Here is a 26490-nt window from a genome sequence, read left to right on the forward strand (position 1 = left end):
TGGGACCAAGCCCCAAATCCCACCTACCTCCCCTTTGGGGTACCGATACCGGTACTTGTCCTGGTCCCGCAGGGCGAACTCCAATGGATAATGATCCTGAATTTCCTCGTAGGTCATCTCCTCACAGACACCCTAAGAAGATAGTGCAGTCATTACACCCCTCATGGGAGACCTGGAGATCAGCCTTGTGGGGCAGGGTAGGGAGGCATCAGGCTGAAGAAACCAGGCTCACTAAGCAAAAGACCTTCCTAGCCTGGGATTTGGAAGCTCTCTGGGGAGAGCAGGCCATCTAGGAACACTGAGCATGGGGTGGCTCCTCATTTTTAAAAAGCTGCCAGAATTCACTTGTTCATTCATCCATCACCCATTCATGCAGTTTATGCCATAAAAGTAAACAGAAATGCTAACTACATATCTTTTCTTTTTTTTTTGTAGAGACAGTCTCACTGTACTGCCCTCGGGTAGAGTGCCATGACGTCACAGCTCACAGCAACCTCCAGCTCCTGGGCTTACGCGATTCTCTTGCCTCAGCCTCCTGAGCAGCTGGGACCACAGGCACCCACCACAATACCTGGCTATTTTTTGGTTGCAGTTTGGCCGGGGCCAGAACCCGCCACCCTTGGTATATGGGGCCAGCATCCTACTCACTGAGCCACAGGCGCCGCCCTACATACCTTTTTTTTTATGTCTTTTTTGTGCTGAGGAAAGTAGCACTTGTGAGCACAGACCATTATGCAAACTATGAAGCAAAATTTCATTTTTGTCATTTCCAAACACACGCACACACCCATAGATTTTCTTCTACAAATAACATTCAGAAAAAAAAAAGGAGAAAGAGAGCCAGGAAGAATATTGATTGAAAATATAAGTGGAGCTGGGTGCAGGGGCTCACACTTGTAATCCCCGCACTCTGGAGGGCTGAGGCAGGTAGGATCACTTGAGCTCACAAGTTCAAGACCAGCCTGAGCCAGAGCAAGACCCTGTCTCTCTCTCTCTTTTTTTCTTTTTAGAGACAGAATCTCACTCTGTCGTCCTTGGTAGAGGGCCATGGCGTCATAGCTCACAGCAACTTCCAGCTCTTGGGGATTAGGCGATTCTCTTGCCTCAGCCTCCCAAGTACCTGGGACTACAGGCACCCACCACAACACCTAGCTGTTTTTTTTTTTTTTTTGTAGAGACAGAGTCTCACTTTATGGCCCTCGGTAGAGTGCCGTGGCCTCACACAGCTCACAGCAACCTCCAACTCCTGGGCTTAGGCGATTCTCTTGCCTCAGCCTCCCGAGTAGCTGGGACTACAGGCACCCGCCATAACGCCCGGCTATTTTTTTGGTTGCAGTTTGGCCGGGGCCGGGTTTGAACCCACCACCCTCGGTATATGGGGCCGGCGCCTTACCGACTGAGCCACAGGCGCCGCCCCCTAGCTATTTTTTGTTGCAGTTTGGCCAGGGCCGGGTTTGAACCCACCACCCTCCGTATATGGGGCCGGTGCCCTCCTCACTGAGCCATGGTGCCACCCAAGACCTTGTCTGTTTAAAAAAAAAAAAAAAAAAAAATATATATATATATATATATATATATAGCCAGGCACGAGGGGTCATGCATGTAATCTTAGCACTTGGGAGGCTGAGGCAGGTGGATTGCCTGAGCTCACGGGTTTGAGACTAGCCTGAGCAAGAGCAAGACCCCATCTCTAAAAATAGCCAGGCATTGTGGTGGGCGCCTGTAGTCCCAGCTACTCGGGAGGCTGAGGCAGGAGAATCACTTGAGTCCAAGAGTTTGAGGTTGCTGTGAATTATGACACCACAGCATTCTACCAGGGGCAACAAAGTAAGACTCTGTTTCAAATTAAAAAAAAATAGCCGGGCATTGTGGCAGATGCCTGTAGTCTTAGCTATGCCAGAGGCTGAGGCAAGAGAATCGCTTGAGTCCAAGAGTTTGCTGCGAGCTATGACGCCACAGCACTCTACCGAGGGCAACAAACAGATTATCTCCCCACCCCCCACCAAAAAAAAGAAAATACTTAACTGTTGGCGCTGGGCATAGTAGCTCACACCTGTAATCCTAGTACTCTAGAAGGCTGAGGTAGGTGGATTGCCTGTGCCCGGGGAGTTCAAGAATAGCCTGAGCAATACTAAGACCCCATTTCTACTAAAAAAAAAAAAAAATATATATATATATATATATATAAAATAGCCAGGCTTTGTGGCAGGTGCCTGTAGTCTCAGCTACTTGGGAGGCTGAGGCAAGAGGATCACTTAAGCCCGAGAGTTTGAGGTTACTGTGAGCTGTGATGCCAAGACATTTTGTCCAAGCTGACAAAGTGAGATGCTGTCTCAAAAAAATTAAATTTGAAAAGAAAAGAAAATACTTAAGTGTCATTTAAGGGACCTGAGAGGCCCAGAGCAAGTCTGTCCATCACTGCATTTGCCATGACCACCCTAAGACCAAACCATGAGCAGTATTATGGACCACTTCCTGGGGACCCTGTGAAGACTGATGACCTCCTCCTATTCGTTCCTTTGCCAAGGAACCCAGGAATATTTGAACTGACCAGTGTCTGTCCTTCTAAGGCTAAAGCCAAGAGCCAACAGGATACACCCAGGGGAGACAGAAACAATAAAATCCTCTTAACAGGTCTTTTTGCCTACCTGCCCTGGCAATGGAGGCCCACTCCCTGTCTATGGTAAATGTATCCTGCTTTATAAGCCTTCTTACTCTGTAAGCCTATCTTTCTTTTCTTCAATAAACTTTGTTTCAGCCAGGCTGTAATCCTACCACTCTAGGAGGCCGAGGTGGGTGGATTGCCTGAGCTCAGGAGTTTGAGACCAGCCTGAGTAAGAGTGAGACCAACTCTAAAAAAAAGCCGGGCGTTGTGGCAGGCACCTGTAGTCCCAGCTACTTTGGGAGGCTGAGGCAAGAGGATAGCTTTAGCCCAAGAGTCTGAGGTTGCTGTGAGCTATGACACCATAGCACTCTATCTAGAGCAGCAAAGTGAGACACTGTCTCAAAAAATAACAACAATAATAATAATAAATAAATAAAAATAGCCAGGCATTGTGGTGGCACCTGTAGTCCTAACTATTGGGGAAGCTGAGGCAAGAGGATACTTAAGCCCAACAGTTTGCTGTGGTTGCTGTGACTTATGATGCCACAGCACTCTACTGAGGGTGACAAAGTGAGACTACCTCAAAAAAAAATAATAATAAAAACTGTTTCAGCTCGGTGCCCATAGCACAGTAGTTACGGCACCAGTCACATACACCAAGGCTGGCAGGTTCAAATCCAGCCCAGGACAGCTAACCAATGACAACTGCAAGGAAACAATAGCCGGGTGTTGTGGCAGGCGCCTGTAGTCCCAGCTACTTGGGAGGCTGAGGCGAGAGAATCACTTAAGCCCAAGAGTTTGGAGGTTGCCGTGAGCTGTGATGCCATCGCACCCTATGGAGGGCAACACAGTAAGCCTCTGTCTCAAAAAAAAACTACCCAAAAAACAAAAAAATCTTTTGTTTCATGCTTGCTTTAAAAACAAATGAAAAAAACTGAACAAAAATCCCCTTAATAAAAAGCTGCTGCTCGGCACCTGTGGTGCAAGCAGCTGGGGTGCCAGCCATGTACACTGGAGCTGGCAGGTTCGAATCCAGCCTGGGCCCTCCAAACAACAACAACTACAACCAAAAAATAGCCGGATGTTGTGGTGGGCACCTATGTTCCCAGCTACTTGGGAGGCTGAGGCAAGAGAATCGCTTAAGCCCAGGAGTTGGAGGTTGCTGTGAGTTGTGATGCCACCGCACTCTACCCAGGGCAACAGTTTGACAGCTTGAGGCTCTGTCTCAAAAAAAAAAAAAAAAAAGAAAGCTGCTGGTCTTTACCTTTGTTCTAGGATTTTCCTACAAACTCTTTGAGTCAAAAGTTGTGAATGAAAAAATAAAAATAAAAAGGAAAATGTATAGCTATGAATGCTTACATCAAAAAAGAAGATCCAGGCTGGGTGTGGTGATTCACATCTGTAATCCTACCACTCTGGGAGGCTGAAGCGGGTGGTTCCCTTGAGTTCAGGAATTCCAGACCAGCCTGAGCAAGAGCAAGACCCTATCTCTACTAAAAATAGAAAAACTAGCCGGGCATTGTAGGGCATGCCTATAGTCTCAGCTATTCAGGGGCAAAGGCAAGAGCATAATTTAAGCCTCAAAGCCACAAGACTTTGAGGTGGCTGTGAGCTATGCTGTCAACAGCACTCTACCTAGGATGAAAGAGTGAGATTCTGTCTCAAAAAAAAAAAAAGAGAGAAAGACAATCCAAAGTCAATAATTTTTACTGGAAAAAGAAGAGAAAATTAAACCTAAAAGAAATATAAGAAAGGAAATAATAAAGATAGGGCAGAAGTTAATGAAATAGAGGACAGAGGCCAGGCGTGGTGGCTCACACCTGTAGTCCCAGCACTGTGGGAGGCCTAGGCGGGTGGATTGCCTGAGCTCAGAGGTTCGAGACCTGTATGAACAGCAGTGAGCCAGAGTAAGACCCCGTCTCTACTAACATCAAAAACAGCCAGACGTGGTGGGCGTCTGTAATCCCCGCTACTGGGGAGGCAACGGAACAGAGCATCACCAGAGGAAGAACATCTAAAAAAAGAAGAAAGAAAATGCACAACAAAAAAAAATACTTCAAATGACGAATGAACAAGCAAGCTGGAATTAAAAAAAAAAAAAATAGAAGACAGAAAAATAGAGATAAGCAAAGAAATAACATTCTTTGAAAAGATCAGTTGATTTTTTGAAAAGATCAACAACATTTACAAACCTATTTTATTTATTTTATTTATTATTATTGTTTTTTTTTTTTTTTGGTAGAGACAGAGTCTCACTGCACCACCCTCAGGTAGAGTGCCATGACGTCAGACGGCTCACAGCAACCTCTAACTCTTGGGCTTACGCGATTCTCTTGCCTCAGCCTCCCAAGTAGCTGGGACTACAGGCAACTGCCACAACACCCGGCTGTTTTTTTGGTGCAGTTAGGCCGGGGCTGGGTTTGAACCCGCCACCCTCAGCATATGGGGCCGGCGCCCTACTCACTGAGCCACAGGCGCCACCCAAACCTATTTTATAGTTTTTGGCTGGGGCCAGGTTTGAACCCACCACCTCTGGTGTATGGGGCCAGTGTACAAACCTATTTTAGTTAGACTGACCAAAAGAAGGCCCAAATTAAGATCTGGAATGAAAGAGGAAACATTACTACCAACCTTACAGAAATAAATAGGAGTTTAAGGAAAAACTATGAATAACTATCTACCAACAAATTAGATAACTTAGATGAAATGGAAAAATTCCTAGAAAGATACAAATTATGTGTTTTGCATTGAATTGTGTTCCCAAAGGCGGCGCCTGTAGCTCAGTGAGTAGGGCGCCAGCCCCATATACTGAGGGTGGTGGGTTCAAACCCAGCCCCGGGCAAACTGCAACAACAACAAAAAATAGCTGGGCGTTGTGGCAGGTGCCTGTAGTCCCAGCTACTTGGAAGGCTGAGGCAAGAGAATCGCCTAAACCCAGGAGTTGGAGGTTGCTGTGAGCTGTGATGCCATGGCACTCTACCAAGGGTGATAAAGTGAGACTCTGTCTCTAAAAAAAAAAAAAAAAGAAGAAGAAAAAAAGAATTGTGTCCCCAAAAAGAAATAGCATGGAATCTAAATCCAATTACAATTACCGGTGTGTTTTTCTTTGTGTTTTTTTTTTTTTTCCGTTTTGTTTTGTTTTTGAGAGAGTCTCACTCTGTTACCTTGAGTAGAGTGCTATTGTGTTATCATAGCTCATAGCAACCTCAGTCTATTGGGCTCAAGAGATCTCATTGTCTCAGCCTCCTGAGCAGCTGGGACACAGGCACCCACCATAATGCCTGGCTAACATTTCTTTCTTCTTTTTCTTGTTAATCAGGCCCAGGTGAGGTTCAAACTCACCACCCCGAGTTTGTAGGACCTGCACTCTAACTACTGAGCTTCGTGGTGCCCAGCTAGTATTTCTATTTTTAGTAGAGACAAGATCTCACTCTTGCTCAAGCTGGTCTGGAAGTCCGGAGCTCAGGCGATCCACCCACCTCTGCCACCCAGAGTGCTGGGATTACAGATGCGAGCCACTGTGCCCAGCCCTTCTGTTTTTCTTAGAGACAGGGTCTCCTCTGCTATCCAAGTTGGAGGATAGTAGCATACTCATGGCTCATGTCAGCCTCAAACACTGAGCTTAAGCCACCATGTCTGGCTAATTGTTTTACTTTTGTAGGGTCAGGGTCTGGCTATGTTGCCCAGGCTGGTCTCAATCTCCTGGCTGCAAATGATCTTCACTACTTGGATTCACAAAGTGCTGGAATTATAGGTATGAGCCACCATATCTGGCCATATGAAGACCCAGACACACTTAGACAAGAAGGCTGTATGATGGCAGAGTTGGGATTGAAGTGACACCTCTATGAGCCAAGCAATACCTTGCTGGCAGTAACCAGAAACTAGGATTCTTTACTAGTGCCTTCAGAGGGAATATGCCCTTGCTGACATCTTGATTTTAGATGGCTACCCTCCAGAACTATGAAAGAATTTGTTGTTTTACACTTGCATTTTGTGGTACTTTGTTATGGCAGCCCCCGGAAATGACTACATGTTTTGGTACCAGGAAGTAAAGTGATGCTATAATAAATAACTAAAAATGTGGAAGTGGTTATAGAATTTGGTGAGAAGAAAGGCTTAAAGAATTCTGAGCTGGGGCCAAGCATCATGGCTCAAGCCTGGGGTGCAGTGGCTCACACATGTAATCACAGCACTCTGGGAGGCTGAGCCCGGTGGATTGCTTGAGCTCACGGGTTCAAGACCAGCAAGAGTGAGACCTCATCTCTAAAAATAGGCAGGTGTTGTGGCAGGTGCCTGTAGTCCTGGCTTCTTGGAAGGCTGAGGCAAGAGGATCACTTGAGACCAAGAGTTTAATGTTGCGGTGAGCTATGACATCATGGCACTCTACGATGGGTGACAAAGTAAGAGTCTGTCTCAAAAAAAAAAAAAAAATCCTGAGGTACATGATAACAAAAAGCCTAGATTGCCTTGAACAGATTGTTGGTAGAAATATAGACATTAAAGGTAATTCTGGGCTGGGCCTGGTGGCCTGTAATACTAGTACTATGGGAGACCCAAATGGGAGGAAAGGTTGAGCCCAAGAGTTCAAGACCAGCTTGGGAAATATAACAAGACCCTACCTCTACAAAAAGTTTTAAAAAATTAGCTGGACGGCTGGGCGTGGTGGCTCATGCCTGTAGTCCCAGCGCTGTGGGAGGCCGAGGCTAGTGGATTGCATGAGCTCAGAGGTTCAAGACCCATATGAGCAGCAGTGAGCCAGAGTAAGACCCCGTCTCTACTAACAACATCAAAAACAGCCAGCACTGCAGGAGAAAGAAGAAAATCAACAAAAAAGTACTTCAAACAAAGAAGAATGAACAAGCACACTGAAATTAAAAACAAAAACAACAATAAAAAAAAAATTAGCTGGACACTCGGCATGGTGGCTCACACCTATAATCCTAGCACTCTGGAAGTCCGATGGGGATGGATTGCTTGAGCATCAGGAGTTCGAGACCAGCTGAGCAACAGCAAGACCCTGTCTCTAAAAATAGTTGGGCATTGTGGCAGGTGCCTATAGTCCCAACTACTCGGGAGTCTGAGGCAAAAGGATCATTTGACCTCAAGAATTTGAGTTTGCTGGGCGGCGCCTGTGGCTCAGTCGGTAAGGTGCCGGCCCCATGTACCAAGGGTGGCAGGTTCAAACCCGGCCCCGGCTGAACTGCAACCAAAAAAATAGCTGGGTGTTGTGGCGGGCGCCTGTAGTCCCAGCTACTCGGGAAGCTGAGGCAAGAGAATTGCTTAAGCCCAGGAGTTGGAGGTTGCTGTGAGCTGTGTGATGCCATGGCACTCTACCGAGGGCCACAATGTGAGACTCTGTCTCTACAAAAAAAAAAAAAAAAGAATTTGAGTTTGCTGTGAGTTATGACACCATAGCACACTCTACCTAGGTCAACAGAGTGAGAATGTGCCTAAATAAATAAATAAATGGGGCATGCTAGCACACATCTGTAGTCCCAGCTATTCAGAAGTAAGGGGACAGAAGATGGGTTGAGCCCATAAATTAAAGGCTGTAGTGAGCTATGATCACATCACTACACTGAAGCCTGGGCAACAGAGGAGACTTTGTCTCTTTAAAAAATAAATAAATAAATACAGGCGCTGTGGTGGGCACCTGTAGTCCCAGCTACTTGGGAGGCTGAGGCAAGAGAATCGCGTAAGCCCAAGAGTTAGAGGTTGCTGTGAGCCGTGTGACGCCATGGCACTCTACCCGAGGGGGGTACAGTGAGACTCTGTCTCTACAAAAAAAAAAAAAAAAAAAAGAGCTGGTAAGGTGGCTCATGCCTGTAATCCTAGCACTCTGGGAGGCTGAGGTACGTGGATTGCATGAGCTCACAGGTTCGAGATGAACCTGAGCCATAGCAAGACGTCATCTCTAAAAATAGCCGGGTATTGGCTCAGCACCTGTGGCTCAAGCTGCTAAGGCACCAGCCACATACACCCAAGCTGGCGGGTTCAAATCCAGCCCGGGCCCACCAAACAACAATGATGGCTGCAACCAAAAAATAGACGGATGTTGTGGAGGGCACCTGTAGTCCCAGCTACTTGGGAGGCAGAGGCAGGAGAATCACTTGAGCACAGGATTGGAGGTTGCTGTGAGCTGTGATGCCACAGCACCCTACCTAAGGCAACAGCTTGAGGCTCTGTCTCAAAAAAAGAAAAAAATATAGCCAGGTATTGTGGTGGGCACTTACAGTCCCAGCTACTTGAGAGGCTAAGGCAAGAGACTCTCTTGAGCCTATGAGCTATGATGCCACAGCACTCTACCAAGGGTGACAAAGTAAGACTCTGTCTCCAAAAAATAAAAATTAAATTAAAAATAATTTTTTTAATAAAGACCATCAACCCATGAATGGATGAATAAAGTGTAGTGTGTATACATACACAGTCACACACACACATACATACCATGGAATACTAGTCAGCCATAAAAAGATGGAGGCTTTACATATTTTCTTTTTTTTTTTGTAGAGACAGAGTCTCACTGTACCGCCCTCGGGTAGACTGCCATGACGTCACACAGCTCACAGCAACCTCTAACTCCTGGGCTTATGAGATTCTCTTGCCTCAGCCTCCCAAGCAGCTGGAACTACAGGTGCCCACCACAACGCCCGGCTATTTTTTTGTTGCAGTTTGGCAGGGGCTGGGTTTGAACCCGCCACCCTCGGCATATGGGGCCGGCGCACTACTCACTGAGCCACAGGCGCCACCCTTTACATCTTTTCTATTAACCTAGATAGAGTTGGAGAACATTCTCCTTAGTAAAGCATCATAAGAAGCAGAAAGGAAGAATCCAATGTACTTAATACTAACATGAAGGTAAGGGTCTATGGCACACCACCTCCGTGAGGAGCACTACAATAGGGACTTTACTTAACAAATGCAAACAAATCATTTGTACCCTCATATTAACCTACAATTTAAAATAAAAGGTGATTCTGGTGAAGGCTCAGAAAAGAAGTAAAAAGGATGATAGAGAAAGCTTCTATCTTCTTTTTTTTTTTTGTGGTTTTTGGCCGGGGCTGGGTTTGAACCCGCCACCTCCGGCATATGGACCGGCGCCCAACTCCTTGAGCCACAGGCGCTGCCCAAGCTTCTATCATTTTAAAGAATACATATATCATCATGAAAAAATGTTATGGCTCAGGCTAGTCTCGAACTCCTGAGCTAAGGTGATCTAGCTGCCTCAGCCTCCCAGGGTGCAAGGATTAACATGCATGAGCCACTACACCTGGCCTAGAAATATGAATGTTAAATGTTCTTCTGGGAGGCCTCAGAAAGAAATGAGGTACATGTTCCTGCTGGATACTAGAAATAAAGATGATCTTTATTATAAAGTAGCAGAAAACTTGGCTGTATTGTGTTCTAGCCTGTAATCAAAAAGACTGACAATAACAAGTGTTCACAAGGATGTGGAGAAATCAGAACCCTCATATACTGGTGGTAGAAATGTGTTTTTTTTTTGGCCGGGGCTGGGTTTGAACCCGCCACCTCCGGCATATGGGACCGGCGCTCTACTCACTGAGCCACAGGCGCCGCCCTGGTGGTAGAAATGTGAAAACAGTCTGGCAGTTTCTCAAAAGTTTGAATACAGAATTACCACATGACCTAGCAACTCTACTCATAAGCATATAGCAAAGAGAAATAAAAACATACGTTCCTTCAAAACCTTGTACATGAATGCTCATAGCAGCCTTATCCGTAATGGCTCAAAGATGGAAACAATCTAAATGCCTATCAACTCATAAGTGAGTAAATAATATGTGGTATATCCATACAATAGAATGTTATTTGGCAATATAAAGGAACGAAAAACTGCTATCAGCCACATGGATTAACCCTGAAAACATTAAGCTAAGTGAAAGAAGCCAGGCATAAAAGGCTACACATATACTTATGAAATGCCCAATGTAGGTTTAACTATAGAGACACTATATATATATATATATATATATATATATATATATATATACATATATATATATATATATTTTTTTTTTTTTTTGAGACAGAGTTCCACTATGTTGCCCTGGGTAGAGAACTGTGGCGTCACAGCTCACAGCAACCTCAAACTCTTGGGCTGAAGTGATTCTCTTGCCTCAGCCTCCTAAGTAGCTGGGACTACAGGCATGCTACAATAATCAGCTATTTGTAGAGACAGTCTCCAACTCCTATGTTCAAGTAATTCACCATTTTAGCCTCCCAGAGTGCTAGGTGGTAGCCTACGGCTGAGGGAGGGGTTAGGAGAAGTGATGCCGATGGACATAGGATTTCTTCTGGGGAGTGATGAAATGTTCTAAAATTGTGCTGATGGTTTCATATCCCTGTTAATATACTAAAAAACAGTGACCCATACACTTTAAATGTGTGAATTCTATGGTATATAAATTATATGTCAACAAAGGTAGTAAATTGTGTATTAAACTAAGAAAAAAGTCACAATGTTGAAATGGAAGACTAATTAGAAGTTGTTTGTCAGAACAGAGGAAAAACCAAAGTTAAACATACAAAGATGATTAAGAGATCATGGCAATTGTAATAGTTTTTGGTTTGTTTTGTTTGTTTTTGAGGCTGTCTCACTCTCTCACCCTGGATAAAGCACCATGGCATCATAGTTCACAGCAACCTCCCACTGCAGGGCTTGACCAATCCTCTTGCCTCAGTCTCCTGAATAGCTAGGACTATAGACACTTGCCACACCAGCTAGTTTTTTCTATTTTTAGTAGAGACGGGGTCTCACTCTTACTCAGGCTCATCTCAAACTTCTGAGCTCAAGCAATCTACCTGCCTTGGCCTCCCAGAGTGCTGGGATTACAGGCATGAGCCACCATGTTTGGCCAAAACTATAATAGTTTTAAAACTTAAAAGATAGGCTCAGCACCGGTAACATAGTGGTTACAGCACCAGTGATATACACTGGGGGTGGCGGGTTTGAACCCGGACCAGGCTGGTAAACAACAATAACAACTACAAAAAAAAAAATATATAGCTGGGCATTGTAGTGGGCGCCATAGTCCCAGCTACTTGGGAGGCTGAGGCAAGAGACTAGCTTAAGCCCAAGAGTTTGAGGTTGCTATGAGCTGTGATGCCAGTGTACTCTACCGAGGGTGACATAGTGAGACTCTGTGTCAAAAAGAAAAAAAAACTTAAAAGATAAAGAAATTCACAAGCATCTAAGAAAACAATCAGATTAAATTCAAAGGAAAAAAATACTGGGGCAGGCAGAAGCTTCTCTGCAAAACCAAATGCTAGAGCCACATTCTTAAACTTGGAGGAAAGACATGATCCTAGGATCTGCTGTTTGAATGAAAAAGAAATCAACAGTTAGAGGCTTTCCATAACTCCCAACAGCTGCAAAATGGGTAAAATAAGCTACAGAATGAATTATAAAAATTGCTTACTCTTTTAAAAGAGACCATTAATTGGGCGGTGCCTGTGGCTCAGTGAGTAGGGCACCGGCCCCATATACTGAGGGTGGCAGGTCCAAACCCAGCCCCGGCCAAACTGCAACCAAAAAATAGCTGGGCGTTATGGCTGTAGTCCCAGCTGCTCGGGAGGCTGAGGCAAGAGAATCATGTAAGCCCAAGAGCTGGAGGTTGCTGTGAATCCTGTGACGTCATGGCACTCTACTGAGGGCGGTAAAGTGAGACTCTGTCTCTACAAAAACAAAAAAAAGAGAGACCATTAATTATTGAAGAAGAGAAAAACCCAATTAAAAATAAAACCATCATGCTGTACTCTGTCTGATTTATATTGATGAAAAAACAAAGCAGACTCGGCACCCCTAGCTCAGCGGTTAGGGTGCCAGCCACATACACTGGGGCTGCCAGGTTCGAACACTTGCTAAACAACAATGACAACTACAACAACAACAAAAACATAGATGGGGCGGCGCCTGTGGCTCAAAGGAGTAGGGCACTGGCCCCATATGCCGGAGGTGGTGGGTTCAAACCCAGCCCCGGCCAAAAACTGCAAAAAAAATAAAAATAATAATAAAAACATAGCTGGGTGTTATGATGGACACCTATAGTCCCAGCTACTTGGGAGGCTGAGGCAACAGAATCGCCTAAGCCCAAGAGCTGGAGGTTGCTGTGAGCTACTATGCCACAGCACTCTAACCGAGGGCAACAAAGTGAAACTCTGTCTCTAAAAAAAAAAAAAGAAAGAAAGAAAAGAAAAGAAAAATAAAAAAGAGTAAACAGGCTCGGCACCTGTGGCTCAAGTGGCTAAGGTGCCAGCCACATACACCTGAGCTGGCGAGTTCAAATCCAGCCCAGGCCCGCCAAACAAAAATGACGGCTGCAACCAAAACATAGCCAGGCATTGTGGTGGGTGCTTGTAGTCCCAGCTACTTGGGAGGCTGAGGCAGGAGAATCACTTAAGCATAGGAGTTTGAGGTTGATGTGAGCTATAATGCCACAGCACTCTACACAGGGCAACAGCTTGAGACTTTGTCTAAAAAAAAAAAAGAAGTAGGGGCGGCACCTGTGGCTCAGTGAGTGGGGCGCCGGCCCCATATGCCAAGGGTGGCAGGTTCAAACCCGTCCCCGGAGAAACTGCATCCAAAAAATAGCCGGGTGTTGTGGTGGGCGCCTGTAGTTCCAGCTGCTTGGGGGGCTGAGGCAAGAGAATCACGTAAGCCCAAGAGCTGGAGGTTGCTGTGAGCCGTGTGACGTCAGGGCACTCTACCCGAGGGCGGTACAGTGAGACTCTGTCTCTACAAAAAAAAATTAAAAAAAAAAAAAAGAAGAAGTAGAAAATAACAAGTGTTGGGAAGGATGTGGAATGTGGAGAAAGTGGAACCCTTGAGCGCTGTTGGTAGGAATGTAACAGAGGTGGCTGCTGTTGAAAACAGTATAGATGTTCCTCAAAAAAAAAATAAAAATAGAATTACCACATGATCTAGCAATTCTACTTCTAGACGTATAACAAAAATAAGTGAAGTGAAACAAGGACTCAAAGAGATGGTGGTACATTCATGTTCATAGCAGCATATTCACCATAACTAACAGGTGGAAGCAACCCAAGTGTCCATTGACACATGAGTAGATGAACAAAATGTGGCATGAATGTTATTCTGCCTCAAAAGGGAAGGAAATTCTTCTGTTTTTGTTTTTTTTAAGACAGGATGTCACTTTGTTGCCTGGGCTAAAGTGCAGAGGTGTCATCACAGCACACTGCAACCTCAAACTCCTGAACCCAAGTGATCCTCTTGCCACCTCAGCCTCCTGAGGAGCTGGTACTTCAGGCACCCACTACCCTGCCAGGCTAATTTTTAATTTTTATAAAGATGAGGTCTCACTGTGTTGCTCAAACTAGTCTCAAACTCCAAGCCTCAAGCAATCCTGCTTTGGCCTCCCAAAGTGCCAGCATTATAGGTGTGAGCCACCAAACAGGGCCCAGGAAGAAAATCTGCACACAAGCTACAACATGGATGAAGCTTGAGGATATTTTTCTTTTCTTTTCTTTTTTTTGAGACAGAGCCTCACACTGTCACCCTGGGTAGAGTGCTGTGGCGTCACAGCTCACAGCAACCTCCAACTCCTGGGCTTAAACTTGCCTCAACCTCCCAAGCATCTGGGACTACAGGCACCTGCCACAACACCTGGCGATTTTTTTCTTTTTTTGGTTGTAGTTGTCATTGTTTGGCAGGCCTAGGCTAGATTCAAACCTGCCAGTGTATGTGGCTGGCGCCTTAGCCACTTGAGCTACTACAGGCGCTGAGCTGAGGACATTTTTCTTATGCAAATTTTCAACAATACAAAAAAGCAAAGATAACAGTATAATGAATCTATGTACCCATCTCATAGCCAATCATATTGATAACCCACAGCCAATTTTTTTTTTTTTGAGACAGAGTCTCAAGCTGTTGTCCTGGTTAGAGTGCTGTGACATCACAGCTCACAGCAACCTCAAACTCTTAGGCTTAAGTGATTCTCTTGCCTCAGCCTCCCAAGTCGCTGGGACTACAGGCGCCCGCCACAACACCTGGCTATTTTTTTGTTGCAGTTGCACTGTTGCTTTTTTAGCTGGCTGGGGCTGGGTTCGAACCTGCCACCCTCAGTGTATGTGGCTGGCGCCCTGCCAACTGAGCTATGGGCACCGCCCCCACAGCCAATCTTGTTTCAGCTAAATCTCTGCCTGCTCTTCCCCACTTCCCAATCTATGAAGTTACTTTGAAAAAGACACTGACATGACTGACTCAGGGATGGAGAAATGAATATAAAGTGAAAAAATGAAGAAATGAATATAAAGTGAAAAAATGGTGGGTATTAAAGATTGATGATAGAATCTTGATGGTGAAGCACACCCCAGAGAAGTCAAGCTCTTATCCCTTCCCCTTAAGTGCAGGGAGAATGTGTGACTTGCTTCTAACCAACAAAGTATGACAATTCCATAATCAGATTGTGTTATGTAAGATTCTATTTTAGCAAACTAGAAAGAGAGAGATTCTCCCATACTGACATTGAAGAAATATATACCCATATCATAAGAGGAACCCACAAGGCAAGAAAATGTGGGTGGCCCCTAGGAGCTAAGAGCATCCCCCATCTGACAGCTAGGAAAAAAGCAAAACTTTATTCCTGATCCTTTTGTAGTTCATAAGCGTGATGATTGGGTTTTCATGCACCTGCATGAGATGTGTCCCCCACAAATCTTGTTACAACATCGGCACATTACCCATCTGACATGAAAAAAAACAGAACTTTATTTCTACAACCATATGGAAATGAATCCAGACAACACCTACCTGAGCTTGGAAGAAGACCTAAGCCTCAGATGAGACAGACACCCAGGCCAACACCCTCTGACTACAGCTTGATAAACTATAATCAGAGAATCCAGTCATGCCTTGTCAGGCTCCTGACCTGCAGTAACTGTGAGATTATAAATGAGGACTGTTTAAAGCTACTAAATTTGGATGATTTGTTACCCACCGATAGGAAACCAAATAGAGTGAGCACACAAGTAGTCCTGTACAAGTGTTTCAACTCTTATCTTATATATTTGAAACTTTTCATAATAAAATATTGGTGGGCAAGAATATATTTTTTAAAAATAGACCAACGATGCCAGGCATGGTGGCTCACACCTATAATCCTAGCACTCTGGGAAGTTGAGGTAGGAGGATCACTTTAAGTCAGGAGTTCAAGACTAGACTGAGTAAAGTGAGACCTGTCTCTATTAAAAATAGAAAAATAAAAAACAAAATTGGGCGGCGCCTGTGGCTCAAGGAGTAGGGCGCCGGTCCCATATGCCAGAGGTGGCGGGTTCAAACCCAGCCCTGGCCAAAACAAACAAACAAACAAACAAACAAACAAAAAACAAAATTAAGCCTGGCACAATGGCACACACCTGTAGTCTCAGCTACTCAGGAGGCTAAGACAAGACGATAGCTTGAACCCAGGAGTTTGAGGTTGCTGTGTGCTAGGCTACAGCACTCTAGCCCAGGTGACTGAGACTCTTGTCTCAAAAAAAGAAAAATAGGCTGGGTGAAGTGGCTCAGGTCTGTAATCTTAGCACTTTGAGAAGCCTTAGCACTTTGCTTGAGACCAGGAGTTAAAAGACCATTCTTCGGAAGAATGAGACCTGTCTCTACAAAAAAATAGAAAAATTAGCCAGGCATGGTGGTACATGCCAGTAGTCCCAGCTACTTGGGAGGCTAAAGCAGGAGGATGGCTTAAGCCCAGAAGTTTGAGGTTACAGTGAGCTAGTGAGCTATGGTGATCTAACCCAGGTGACAGAGCAAGACCCAGTCTCAAAAAAAAAAAAAGGGGGGGGGGGTGGCTCGGCACCTGTAGCTCAAGCAGCTAAGGTGCCAGCCACACACACCAGAGCTGGCTGGTTTGAATCCAGCCTGGGCCTGCCACACAACAATGACAACTACAACCAAAAAATAGCCGGGCGTTGTGGTGGATGCCTGTAGTCCCAGCTACTTGGGAGTCCAAGGCAAGAGAATCACTTAAGCCCGGGAGTTTGAGGTTGTTCTGTGAGCTGTGATGCCACAGCACTCTACCCAAGGCGAAAGCTTGAGGCTCTGTCTCAAAAAAACAAAAGGGGGTGGGGGGGCGAGGCTGTGGTGGGTGGATTGCTTGAGCTCAAGAGTTCAAGACCAGCCTAAACAAGAGCAAGACCCCGTCCCTAAAAAATAGCTGGGCATGGGCAGCACCTGTGGCTCAAAGGAGTGGGGTGCTGGCTCCATATGCCAGAGGTGGTGGGTTCAAACCCAGCCCTGGCCCCCCCCACCCGCCAAAAAAAAAACAGCTAGGCATTGTGAGGGACAACTGTAGTCCCAGCTACTTGGGAGGCTGAGGTAAGAGAATCGCCTGAGCCCAAGAGTTTGAGGTTGTTGTGAGCTATGATGATGCCACGGGACTCTCCCTAGGGTGACCAAGGGAGACTGTTTCAAAAAAATAAAAATCATGCTTCATTATCAATAGGTCCAATGAGAAAAAAATTACCTCAATAGATTATTTGTTTACAAACCTCTTAAAAAACAAAGACATAGGCTTGGTGCCTGTGGCTCAAGAGGCTAAGGCACCAGCCACATACACCTGAGCTGGTGGGTTTGAATCTAGTCGGGTCCGCCAAACAATGACTGCTGCAACTAAAAAATAGCTGGACAGGGCGGCATCTGTGGCTCAAAGGAGTAGGGCACCGGCCCCATATGCCGGAGGTGGCGGGTTCAAACACAGCCCCGGCCAAAAACTGCAAAAAAAAAAATAACCGGGCGTTGTGGCGGGCACGTGTAGTCCCAGCTAGTTGTGAGGTGGAGGCAAGGGAATCGCTTGTGCCCAGGAGTTGGAGGCTGCTGTGAGCTGTGATGCCAGAGCATCACTCTACCCAGGGGCGACAGCTTGAGACTCAGTCTCAAAAAAAAAAAAAACTAAGACATAAATGCAATGTCTTCTAATTCAAATTAATGAGGTAACCAGAGAAATATGAACAAAGACTCTCTCCCTCTCTATACATAAATACATACACACATATACTCTGGCTCTTGCTGGTCTTGAACAGGTGAGCTCAGGCAATTCACCTGCCTCAGCCTCCCAGAGTGCTAGGATTATAGGCATGAGCCACCACACCTGGCACAGAGAAAGGTTCTAAGGAAAAAGATACCAAACACAGTTCCCTGTGTCCACCTGTGCCTCTCTCACCTTCTGAAACCCTGGAATCTGGGCCACTGACATGTCTCTAAAAGCCTCCTGAATCTTCCTTCCCTTCCTTCCTACCAGCTACTTTGTCAGCTTACACTCAGCCAAGCTTCCTTCTACTCTGAGCCCACTTGGCTCTGGCTCACTTCCCTACCCATCCTCACTGGACTCCAGTCCCACCAGGCCCATGGTCAGTTTAGAGCCTGGCCTCATTACCCCACCCCGCAGTATGTCACCCCATGAGCCACTGCCTCCTTTTCTCTGCCCTGACATCCACAACCCCAGCCACATTGCTTTCCCTCCCACTCACTGGACACCCTGCCACAGACCCTTAAATGCTGGGGCTCCCCAGAGTTTTGACCAGCTTCTCTGCCCTCCACCACTTCATCCATTCCCATGTCTGTGAGGGATATCTAAGCCTCAACCCCTCCTCAGAGATCAGACTACCTCTGGGTATCTGCTCTTGAATATCCCCCAGAAACTCGTTTTCATCAGCACATGGTTATTGCACATCTCCCATGTGGTAAACAAAGCAGTTCTGCCCTCATGTGAGTGAACTGCTGTCCTTGCCTCAGAACCCTTCCCAGTGGCTAAAAACCAGAAGTCACCTGGATGCTTTGCTCCTTTTTATCCCCACAAATTCTATCAGTTCTCCATCAGAATCTTGGTCCCTAGAACTCAGTCCAGTTTCTGGCAGAAAGTAGGCTCATGTAAGTGTGACGAATAAATGAGTAAGTAGCCCACAAATCCATCCACTCCCCTCTGTCCCCCACCACCACCCAGGTTATATAGATCATTTTACCAGGCTACTGTAAGCACCCTCAACTAGTCTCCCTCCTCCAGCTTGTCTCCCCACCTCACCTCAACAAAACCATTCTTTTTTGTTTTTTTTTATCATTCTTTTTTTTTTTTTTTTTTGAGGCAGAGTCTCACTCTATTGCCCTGGGTTGAGTGCCATGGCATCATAGCTCACAGCAACCTCAAACTCTTAGGCTCCAATGATCCTCTTGCCTCAGTTTTTTTCTTATTTTTTTTCTTTTTTTGGCAGTTTTTGGCCAGGACTAGGTTTGAACCTGCCACCTCTGGTACATGGGGCTGGCGCCCTACTCCTTTGAGCCACAGGCGCCACCCAGTTTTTTCATTTTTAATAAAGATAGGGTCTTGCTCTTGCTCAGGCTGGTCTCAAACTCCTGAGCTCAGGCAATCCACCTGCCTCAGCCTCCCAGAGTGCTAGGATTACAGACATAGCCACGGTGTCCAGCCAACAAAACTGTTCTTTTTTTTTGAGACAGAGCCTCAAGCTGTCACACTGGGTAGAGTGCTATAGCGTCACAGCTCACAGCAACCTCCAACTCCTGGGCTTAAGCCATTCTCTTGCCTCAGCCTCCCAAGTAGCCTCCAGGTATACAGGAGCCTGCGACAATGCCCGGTTATTATTATTATTATTGTTGTTGTTGTAGTTGTCATTATTGTTTGGCAGGCCCAGGCTGGATTCGAACCCGCCAGCTCTAGTGTATGTGGCTGGCACCTCAGCCGCTTGAGCTACAGGCACCAAGCCAACAAAACTATTCTTGACACCAGCTGGTTGACAGGGATGACCTTTCTAAGATTCAGATCTGATCCTATTAGAGACTTCTGTTTCAGACTAATGATCCAGTAAGAGTAGCTAAAAAGCAAGATAAAAATTTTTTAATCTGGGCAGTGCCTGTAGCTCAGTGGGTAGGGCGCCAGCCATATACACCAAGGCTGACAGATTCAAACCCAGCCTGGGCCAGCTAAAACAACAACAATGATAACTGCAACAACTACAAGAAAAAATAGCCAGGCATTATGGTGGGCACTTGTAGTCCCAGCTACTTGGGACGCTGAGGCAAGAGAATCACTTAAGCCCAAGAGTTTGAGGTTGCTGTGAACTGAGACAGCATGGCATTCTACCCAGGGTGACAGCTTGAGACTGTCTCTCTCTTTTTTTTTTTTAGACACAGAGCCTTACTTTGTTGCCCTCGGCAGAGTGCTGTGACATCACAGCTCACAGCAACCTCCAGCTCTTGAGCTTAGGCAATTCTCTTGCCTCAGCCTCCCGAGTAGCTGGGACTACAGGTGCCCACCACAACACCCGGCTATTTTTTGTTGCAGTTCGGCTGGGGCCAGGTTCGAACCCGCCACCCTCGGTATCTGGGGCCGGCGCCCTACTCACTGAGCCACAGGCGCCGCCCTTGAGACTGTCTCAAACAAACAAAAAAAAAATTCTATGTTACCCAGTTTGATGAAAACATTTCAAATGGTATATAAAACCAGCACATTGTACCCCATGATTGTATTAATGTACACAGCTATGATTTAGTTAAAAAAATTTTTAATCTGACATGATCATAGAGTTATAAAGGCAGTAAGGACATTAGGGGCCCAGATGTTGAAGCAAAGTGAAGTCACAAGATGTGAACCCAATATATGGCATCACCATCCCTTGAGGTTTTGCCAATTCAAAAGTAGCAGCTGAAAGAGTGACAAGCCAAGAAGAAAGTAGGAACTAAATGGGCAGAAGCTTGGCGGAGCTGTCAGCAATCTTGGGCTGAGGAGACAAAAAACAGAAGCTTCTTGCTCACAAGGTTTTCAATCAGACCTTTAAAGGCTACACCCTAAGAGTAGGAGTAATGTGAAAATTAAGTCGCCTCCACAAAGATCAAAGCACAGCTTTGAAAGAGTTCTGTCCCTCACTAGGTAAAGATGATCCAACCCAGGCAGCGCCTGTGGCTCAGTGGCTAGGGCACCGGCCCCATATATTGAGGGTGGCAGGTTCGAACCCGGCCCCGGCCAAACTGCAACAACAACAAAAATAGATGATCCAACCCTGTCTGCCTGAAACAAAAGTAAATCTTCTAGAGAAGGATAACATTAACTAGAGCTTCAAATTTCTGCAAATAATCTGCAAATTTCTTCATACAAAATGTTCAGCTACCAAATAACTCTTACCAGGTTTGTATCAGATATAGAATATACAAAGAACCCCTAAAAATCAATTTTAAAAACATAGACAATCCAATAGGAAAAAAGAGCAAAAAAAATTCTCAAAATAAGCTGTCCAAATGGCCAGTAAACATAGTAAAAAGGTACCATCATTAAAACAGTGTGATACTGGTACATGAACAAATATATAAATCACACGTAAGAACTTCATATAAAATTAAGTACAAGAAAGTAACAGGAAAAGGGTTGATAGATGGTTATACATAAATGAGTTAACTGGGAAGGACCAGATTTAAGACTTTTGTCAGATTATTAAAATAAATTCTTATTGGTCTAGATAAGCAATTCTCAACCTGTGGGTCAAGACCCCTTTGGGGGTTGAACGACCCTTTCAAAGGGGTCACCTAAGTACATCCTGCATATCAGATATTTACATTACAATTCATAACAGTAGAAAAAGTACAGTTTTGGGCGGCGCCTGTGGCTCAGCGGGTAGGGCGCCGGCCCCACATGCCGAGGGTGGCAGGTTCAAACCCAGCCCCGGCCAAACTGCAACAAAAAAATAGCCGGGCACTGTGGCGGGCGCCTGTAGTCCCAGATACTTGGGAGGCTGAATCAGGAGAATCGCCTGAGCCCAAGGATTTGGAGGTTACTGTGAGCTGTGTGACGCCACAGCACTCTACCAAGGGTGATAAGGTAAGACTCTGTCTCTACAAAAAAAAAAAAAAAGAAAAGAAAAAGTACAGTTATGAAGTAGCAACGAAAATAATCTTACAGTTGGGGTTACCACAACATGAGGAACTATATTAAAGGGTTGCAGCATTAGGAGGGTTGAGAACCACTGGTCTAGATAGTTGAAAGCAAAAGAGAGGGAGGGATTAATCAAAAAGCAACACAGTAGGTTAAGGTTAAAGTTTTCCCTGTCCCTGGACACTGTCATCACGGGGGAGCATAGCTGTGCCCAGGAGACTAGGCAGGTGAAGGAAGGGATGGTAAGTACCGCATCAATTTCATTGAGGACCTTCCACTGTTCATAGGGCACACCCAGTGCCTCCGCTGTCTGGATTGTCCTCTTCATCTGGCTTGTCCAGACCTTCAGATCCTTGATGTTCTGATCACTGATGAACTTGGCCAGACTCTTGGCAAACTGAAACACATCATAAGCAAATTCAGACCCACAGGTCCTGGGCTGCCTTCAAAGGACTCCACAGCCATTGGATCCTTAAGATTCAGAACTAAACTTCAGATCACAGATTTGGCAAAAGCAGGAACTAATTTCTTGATCACACTCCCCCTGCCACATGTGCATTCTTGTGCATCCTCCCAGACACATCAAGTGCAATGCCTCCCTGCCGTAGGCTACCTGACCTCCCCAGTGAGGTCTCTCTATACCCCCTGTATGTGGCACAGCTGCCCTGTACAGACCCAGGTCACTCCCAGTGGCCTATCTCTGGGGAAAAAGGTTCAGCCAGTGACAGCTCACATACAGACCAGAGACCCAGGCATTTGCTTGGTGCTTGGTAACCTTTCCTACAAGATGGGAACACTCTAGGCTACATGAAGGTCATTCACCTCCATTGCACATTAGCTATAAAAGCTGGAGCCCAACCCCAGTGCATACACACTCACACACATACAAACACACATACTGACCTCCCTGCCCCGGGGGGATAGTCCTGGGTCCCCGCCGATCCGGCCTTTGAGGTTGAGCTCACTCTCCCCATGCCGGCAGAGGTAGATGGAGCGGGGGGTCACATGGATGTTCATGAGGTAATATACGATGCGGCTCTGGATGTGGTCAGCCACACGGTTCACCACGTAGCTCTGGCCCACATCCATGATCTTGATATAGGACAGATCCCTTTTCCAGAGAGAAGGTAAAGAGAGGCCTATAAGTGTGGCTAGGGCCCTCAGAGGGCACCTCTGGCCAGCCACAAAAACCACTGAGAGGCCTTGCATCTCTGATCACCAGGCTCAAGGTCACAGCCCACATGGCCATCAGCTAGTGTGCTAGTGGTGGGGTGAGGAGAGAGCAACATGACACATGGGATGCAGTAGACAAACCCTGTGCGAGGTGCTCGTCACTCATCATGCTTCCAAAGGGTGACACCAAAAGTGGAGGGCAGCCATACCACATCGTGACTTTTACTGCTGTGTTCTTGGACCCCTCTTGCCTACCTCCGAGTTCTCAGTGCACTGTCTGTAAATTGAACCAAGAGATGATTTTCCCAAGGTCAACCTGGGAGCAGCTTGCAAATGCTCCACTCCCCCACTCTTCCTGGTTATCTATCCATGGACCTGGCCTTTCCTTTCCCAGTTGTCTCCTCTCCCTAGAGCCAGGTCATCTGTGCATGCCTAGCAGCTGCCACAGCCCATACCAGGCAGCCAGTGGATAGAACAAGTATAGGAGGGAGCTGGTGCAATGGCTCACGCCTATATTCCTAGCACTCTGAGAGGCCAAGACAGGTGGATTGCTTGAGCTCATTAGTACAAGACCAGCCTGAGCAAGAGCGAGACCCCCATCTCTACTAAAAATAGAAAAACTAGCCAAGTGTAGTAGCACATGACTGTAGTCCCAGCTACTTGGGAGGTTGAGGCAAGAGGACTGCTCAAACCCAAGGGTTTGAAGTTGCTGTGAACTATGATGCTATGGCACTGTAGCCAGGCCAACAGAGTGAGACTCTGTATCAAAAAAAAGGAAAGAATAGAATAAATTTTTTGGCTGGGCACAATGGCTCATGCCTGCAATCCTAGCACTTTACGAGGTTGAAGTGGAAAGATCACATGAGGTCAAGAGTACAAGATCAGCCTGAGTAAGACCCCTATCTCCACAAAAAATAGAAAAATTAGCCAGATGTCATGGCACCAGTCTGTAGTTACAGCTACCTGGGAAGCTGAGGCAGGAGGATCACTTGAGCCCAGGAGTTTGAAGTTGCTGTGAGCTGTGAACACACCTCTGCACTCTAGCCCAGGAGACAGAGCAAGACCCTGTCTCAAACAAAAAAGTAAAGAAAAGAAAATTAGCTGGGCATGGTGGTTAGCACCAATAGTCCCACCTACTCAGGAGGTTGAGGCAGGAGGATCACTTTAGCCGGGAATTCAAGGCTGTGATGAGCTATGACCATGTCTGCACTGCAGCCTGGGTGACAGTGTAGGACCCTATTTCTTTTCTTTTTCTTTTTAGAGACAGAGTCTCACTTTATCACCCTCGGTAGAGTGCCGTGGCGTCACAGCTCACAGCAACCTCCAGGTCTTGGGCTTAGGTGATTCTCTTGCCTCAGCTTCCCGAATAGCTGGGACTACAGGCGCCTGCCACCCTTGGTATATGGGGCCGGCACCCTACTCACTGAGCCACAGGCGCTGCCCAGGACCCTATTTCTTAAAAAAAAAAAAAAAAAACCTCCGACTCCTGGGCTTAAGCAATTCTTTTGCCTCCCACCACAACTCTAGGCTACTTTTAGAGACGAGGTCTCACTCTGGCTCAGGTACGTCTCAAACCTGTGAGATCAGGTAATCCACTCGCCTTGGCCTCCCAAGTGCTGGGATTACAGGCATGAGCCACTGTGCCTGGCTCCCCCTGCCCCAAATTTTCTTTTTTCTTTTTAGAAATAGAGTCTCACTTTATTGCCCTTGGTAAAGTGCCGTGGCATCACAGCTCACAGCAACCTCCAACTCCTGGGCTTAGGCGGTTCTCTTGGCTCAACCTCCAGAGTAGCTGGGAATATAGGTGCCTACCACAACACCCAGCTATTTTTTTGTTGCTGTTTGGCCCGGGCTGGGTTTGAACCCACCACCCTTGGCATGTGGGGCCGGCGCCCTACCCACTGAACCACAGGCACAACCCTCCCCCAAAAAATTTTTAAGAAAGTTTCATTGGAACCCAACCATGTTCATGCATTTATATATTATCTATGTTTCATTTGCACTATAATGGCAGAACTGAGTGCCTGCAACAGAAACTATATACCCCCAAAGCCTCTAAATAAAAGATTTACTATCTAATCCTTCACCAAGCTTGCTAACCCCAGCCGTAAGACCCTCAGCTGAATGCCCCTTATAAGTGTAAAGACCCCTTCCCATCTGATACTCCTGCTGGATCTGACATTTCAGAGGGAGGCTGGTGGAGCCTGCAAGCACTGTGTCTGCCGACTATTCCCAGGCCAAGGTTGGGCACCATTTCAGCTTCCCAAAACACAGACCACACATTTAAAAACAGCATGTAATGTTTGCAAATGCCTTAAAGGTTGATCCTTTGCATAAAATTAGGCTTGATTTTCTAATGGAATAGTACAAAATCTCAACTCAGAGAGTTGCAGATGAAGTAACAGGTGCTCTTGGGGTCAGGCGCAGTGGCTCACACCTGTAATCCCAGCACTTGGGAGGCCAAGGCGGATGGATTGCCTGAGCTCACAGGTTTAAGACCAACCTGAGCCATACTGAGACCTTGTCTCTAAAAATAGCTGGGCATTGTAGCGGGCACCTGTAGTCCCAGCTACTTGGAAGGCTGAGGCAAGAGAATTGTTTAAGCCCAAGAGTTTGAGGTTGCTGTGAGCTATAACACCATGGCACTCTACCAAGGGTGAGATTCTATCTCAAAAAAAAAAAACAAGTATCCTAAAATAAAATATTTTGATAAGCAAAAAAAAAAAACAAGTAACAGGTGTTCTTTAAGTTACCACTGGCCAACCATTTCTGCCCCAAGGAAAGAAACAAAAAAAGGCCTGACCATCTCAGCCTTTTGGTGTGGTTCCCTAACCACCACAATGGGGAGACACGAGGGGACCAAGTACACATGCACACCCTCCCGTCATAGCTGCAGGACACGTAGCTCTCCTCACTCACCTGTCCAGGTCCTCATCTAGCGACTCATATGAGTTCTCATAGCATTCAATGCGCCTCATGAAATCCTCCGTGGCCTCATCACTGTCACGGTTCACGTAGTCAGGACTGCCCAGTTTCACTTGCTGCCAGAAGCGGGTACAGAGCAAGGACACATCAGAGCTGGAAGCCAGGCAGGACCAGATATCAAAGACACTACTGGGCAGGAGGTGGGGGAGGTGGCCTGGAGGCCAGTCTGAGTTCTCACCAGTGCCTACAGGGTATTACTAAGCACCCTATGATCAAAAGTCCTCATCTTTGTGGTACAAGAGGGCCCTAAAAGCCTTTTCCCATGCTGAACTATCTCCTTAGATCAGGGATCCTCAAACTTTTTAAACAAGGGCCAGGTCACTGTCCCTCAGACAGTTGGAGGGCCAGACTATAGTTTAAAAAAAAAAACAAACTATGGGGGTGGCGCCTGTGGCTCAAGGAGTAGGGCGCCGGTCCCACATGCCGGAGGTGGCAGGTTCAAACCTAGCCCCGGCCAAAAAAAAACAAAACAAAACAAACTATGAACAAATTCCTACGCACACTGCACATATCTTATTTTGAAGTAAAAAAACAAAATGGGAACAAATACAGTCACACCATCTCATGTGGCCCACGGGCCGCAGTTTGAGGACCCCTGCCTTAGATACACTGTGGTGGAGGGAAGAACTAGACTCTCTTCCTCTCCAGTGTAAACATTCCCACCCCCTGGCTGAAGTTGCTCTGCCACTAACAGAGATTAGGAGGGGAAAGGAGAGAGAGGGCAAATGCAATCAGTGTAACTTAATTCTTTGTACCCTCAATGAATATCAAACAATAAAATAAAAAATAAAAAAGGAGAGGGAAGGTAAAAAA

The 26490-nt window shown here is 46.1% G+C and overlaps 1 protein-coding gene and 1 non-coding gene across 9 annotated transcripts in view; one reads left to right on the top strand and one right to left on the bottom strand.

Annotated features, from left to right (window-relative positions):
* The window catches only part of PFKFB4 (6-phosphofructo-2-kinase/fructose-2,6-biphosphatase 4), a 62872-nt gene that overhangs the window by 8854 nt on the left and 27528 nt on the right, over positions 1 to 26490 (bottom strand). For all 8 annotated transcript variants that reach the window (XM_053599110.1, XM_053599113.1, XM_053599109.1 and 5 more), the window contains exons 7-10: positions 25612 to 25733; positions 22423 to 22630; positions 21770 to 21916; positions 28 to 132 (exon numbers count right to left, since the gene is read on the bottom strand). In XM_053599110.1, coding sequence (XP_053455085.1) covers positions 28 to 132; positions 21770 to 21916; positions 22423 to 22630; positions 25612 to 25733 — 582 coding nt within the window. The remainder of the gene's footprint in view (positions 1 to 27; positions 133 to 21769; positions 21917 to 22422; positions 22631 to 25611; positions 25734 to 26490) is intronic.
* On the top strand, positions 15235 to 15338 carry LOC128593068 (small nucleolar RNA U13). The gene has a single exon (XR_008382244.1). It is a non-coding gene; the product is annotated as a small nucleolar RNA U13 (small nucleolar RNA).

Source organism: Nycticebus coucang, chromosome 8 (assembly GCF_027406575.1).
Source record: "Nycticebus coucang isolate mNycCou1 chromosome 8, mNycCou1.pri, whole genome shotgun sequence".
NCBI lineage: Eukaryota > Metazoa > Chordata > Mammalia > Primates > Lorisidae > Nycticebus > Nycticebus coucang.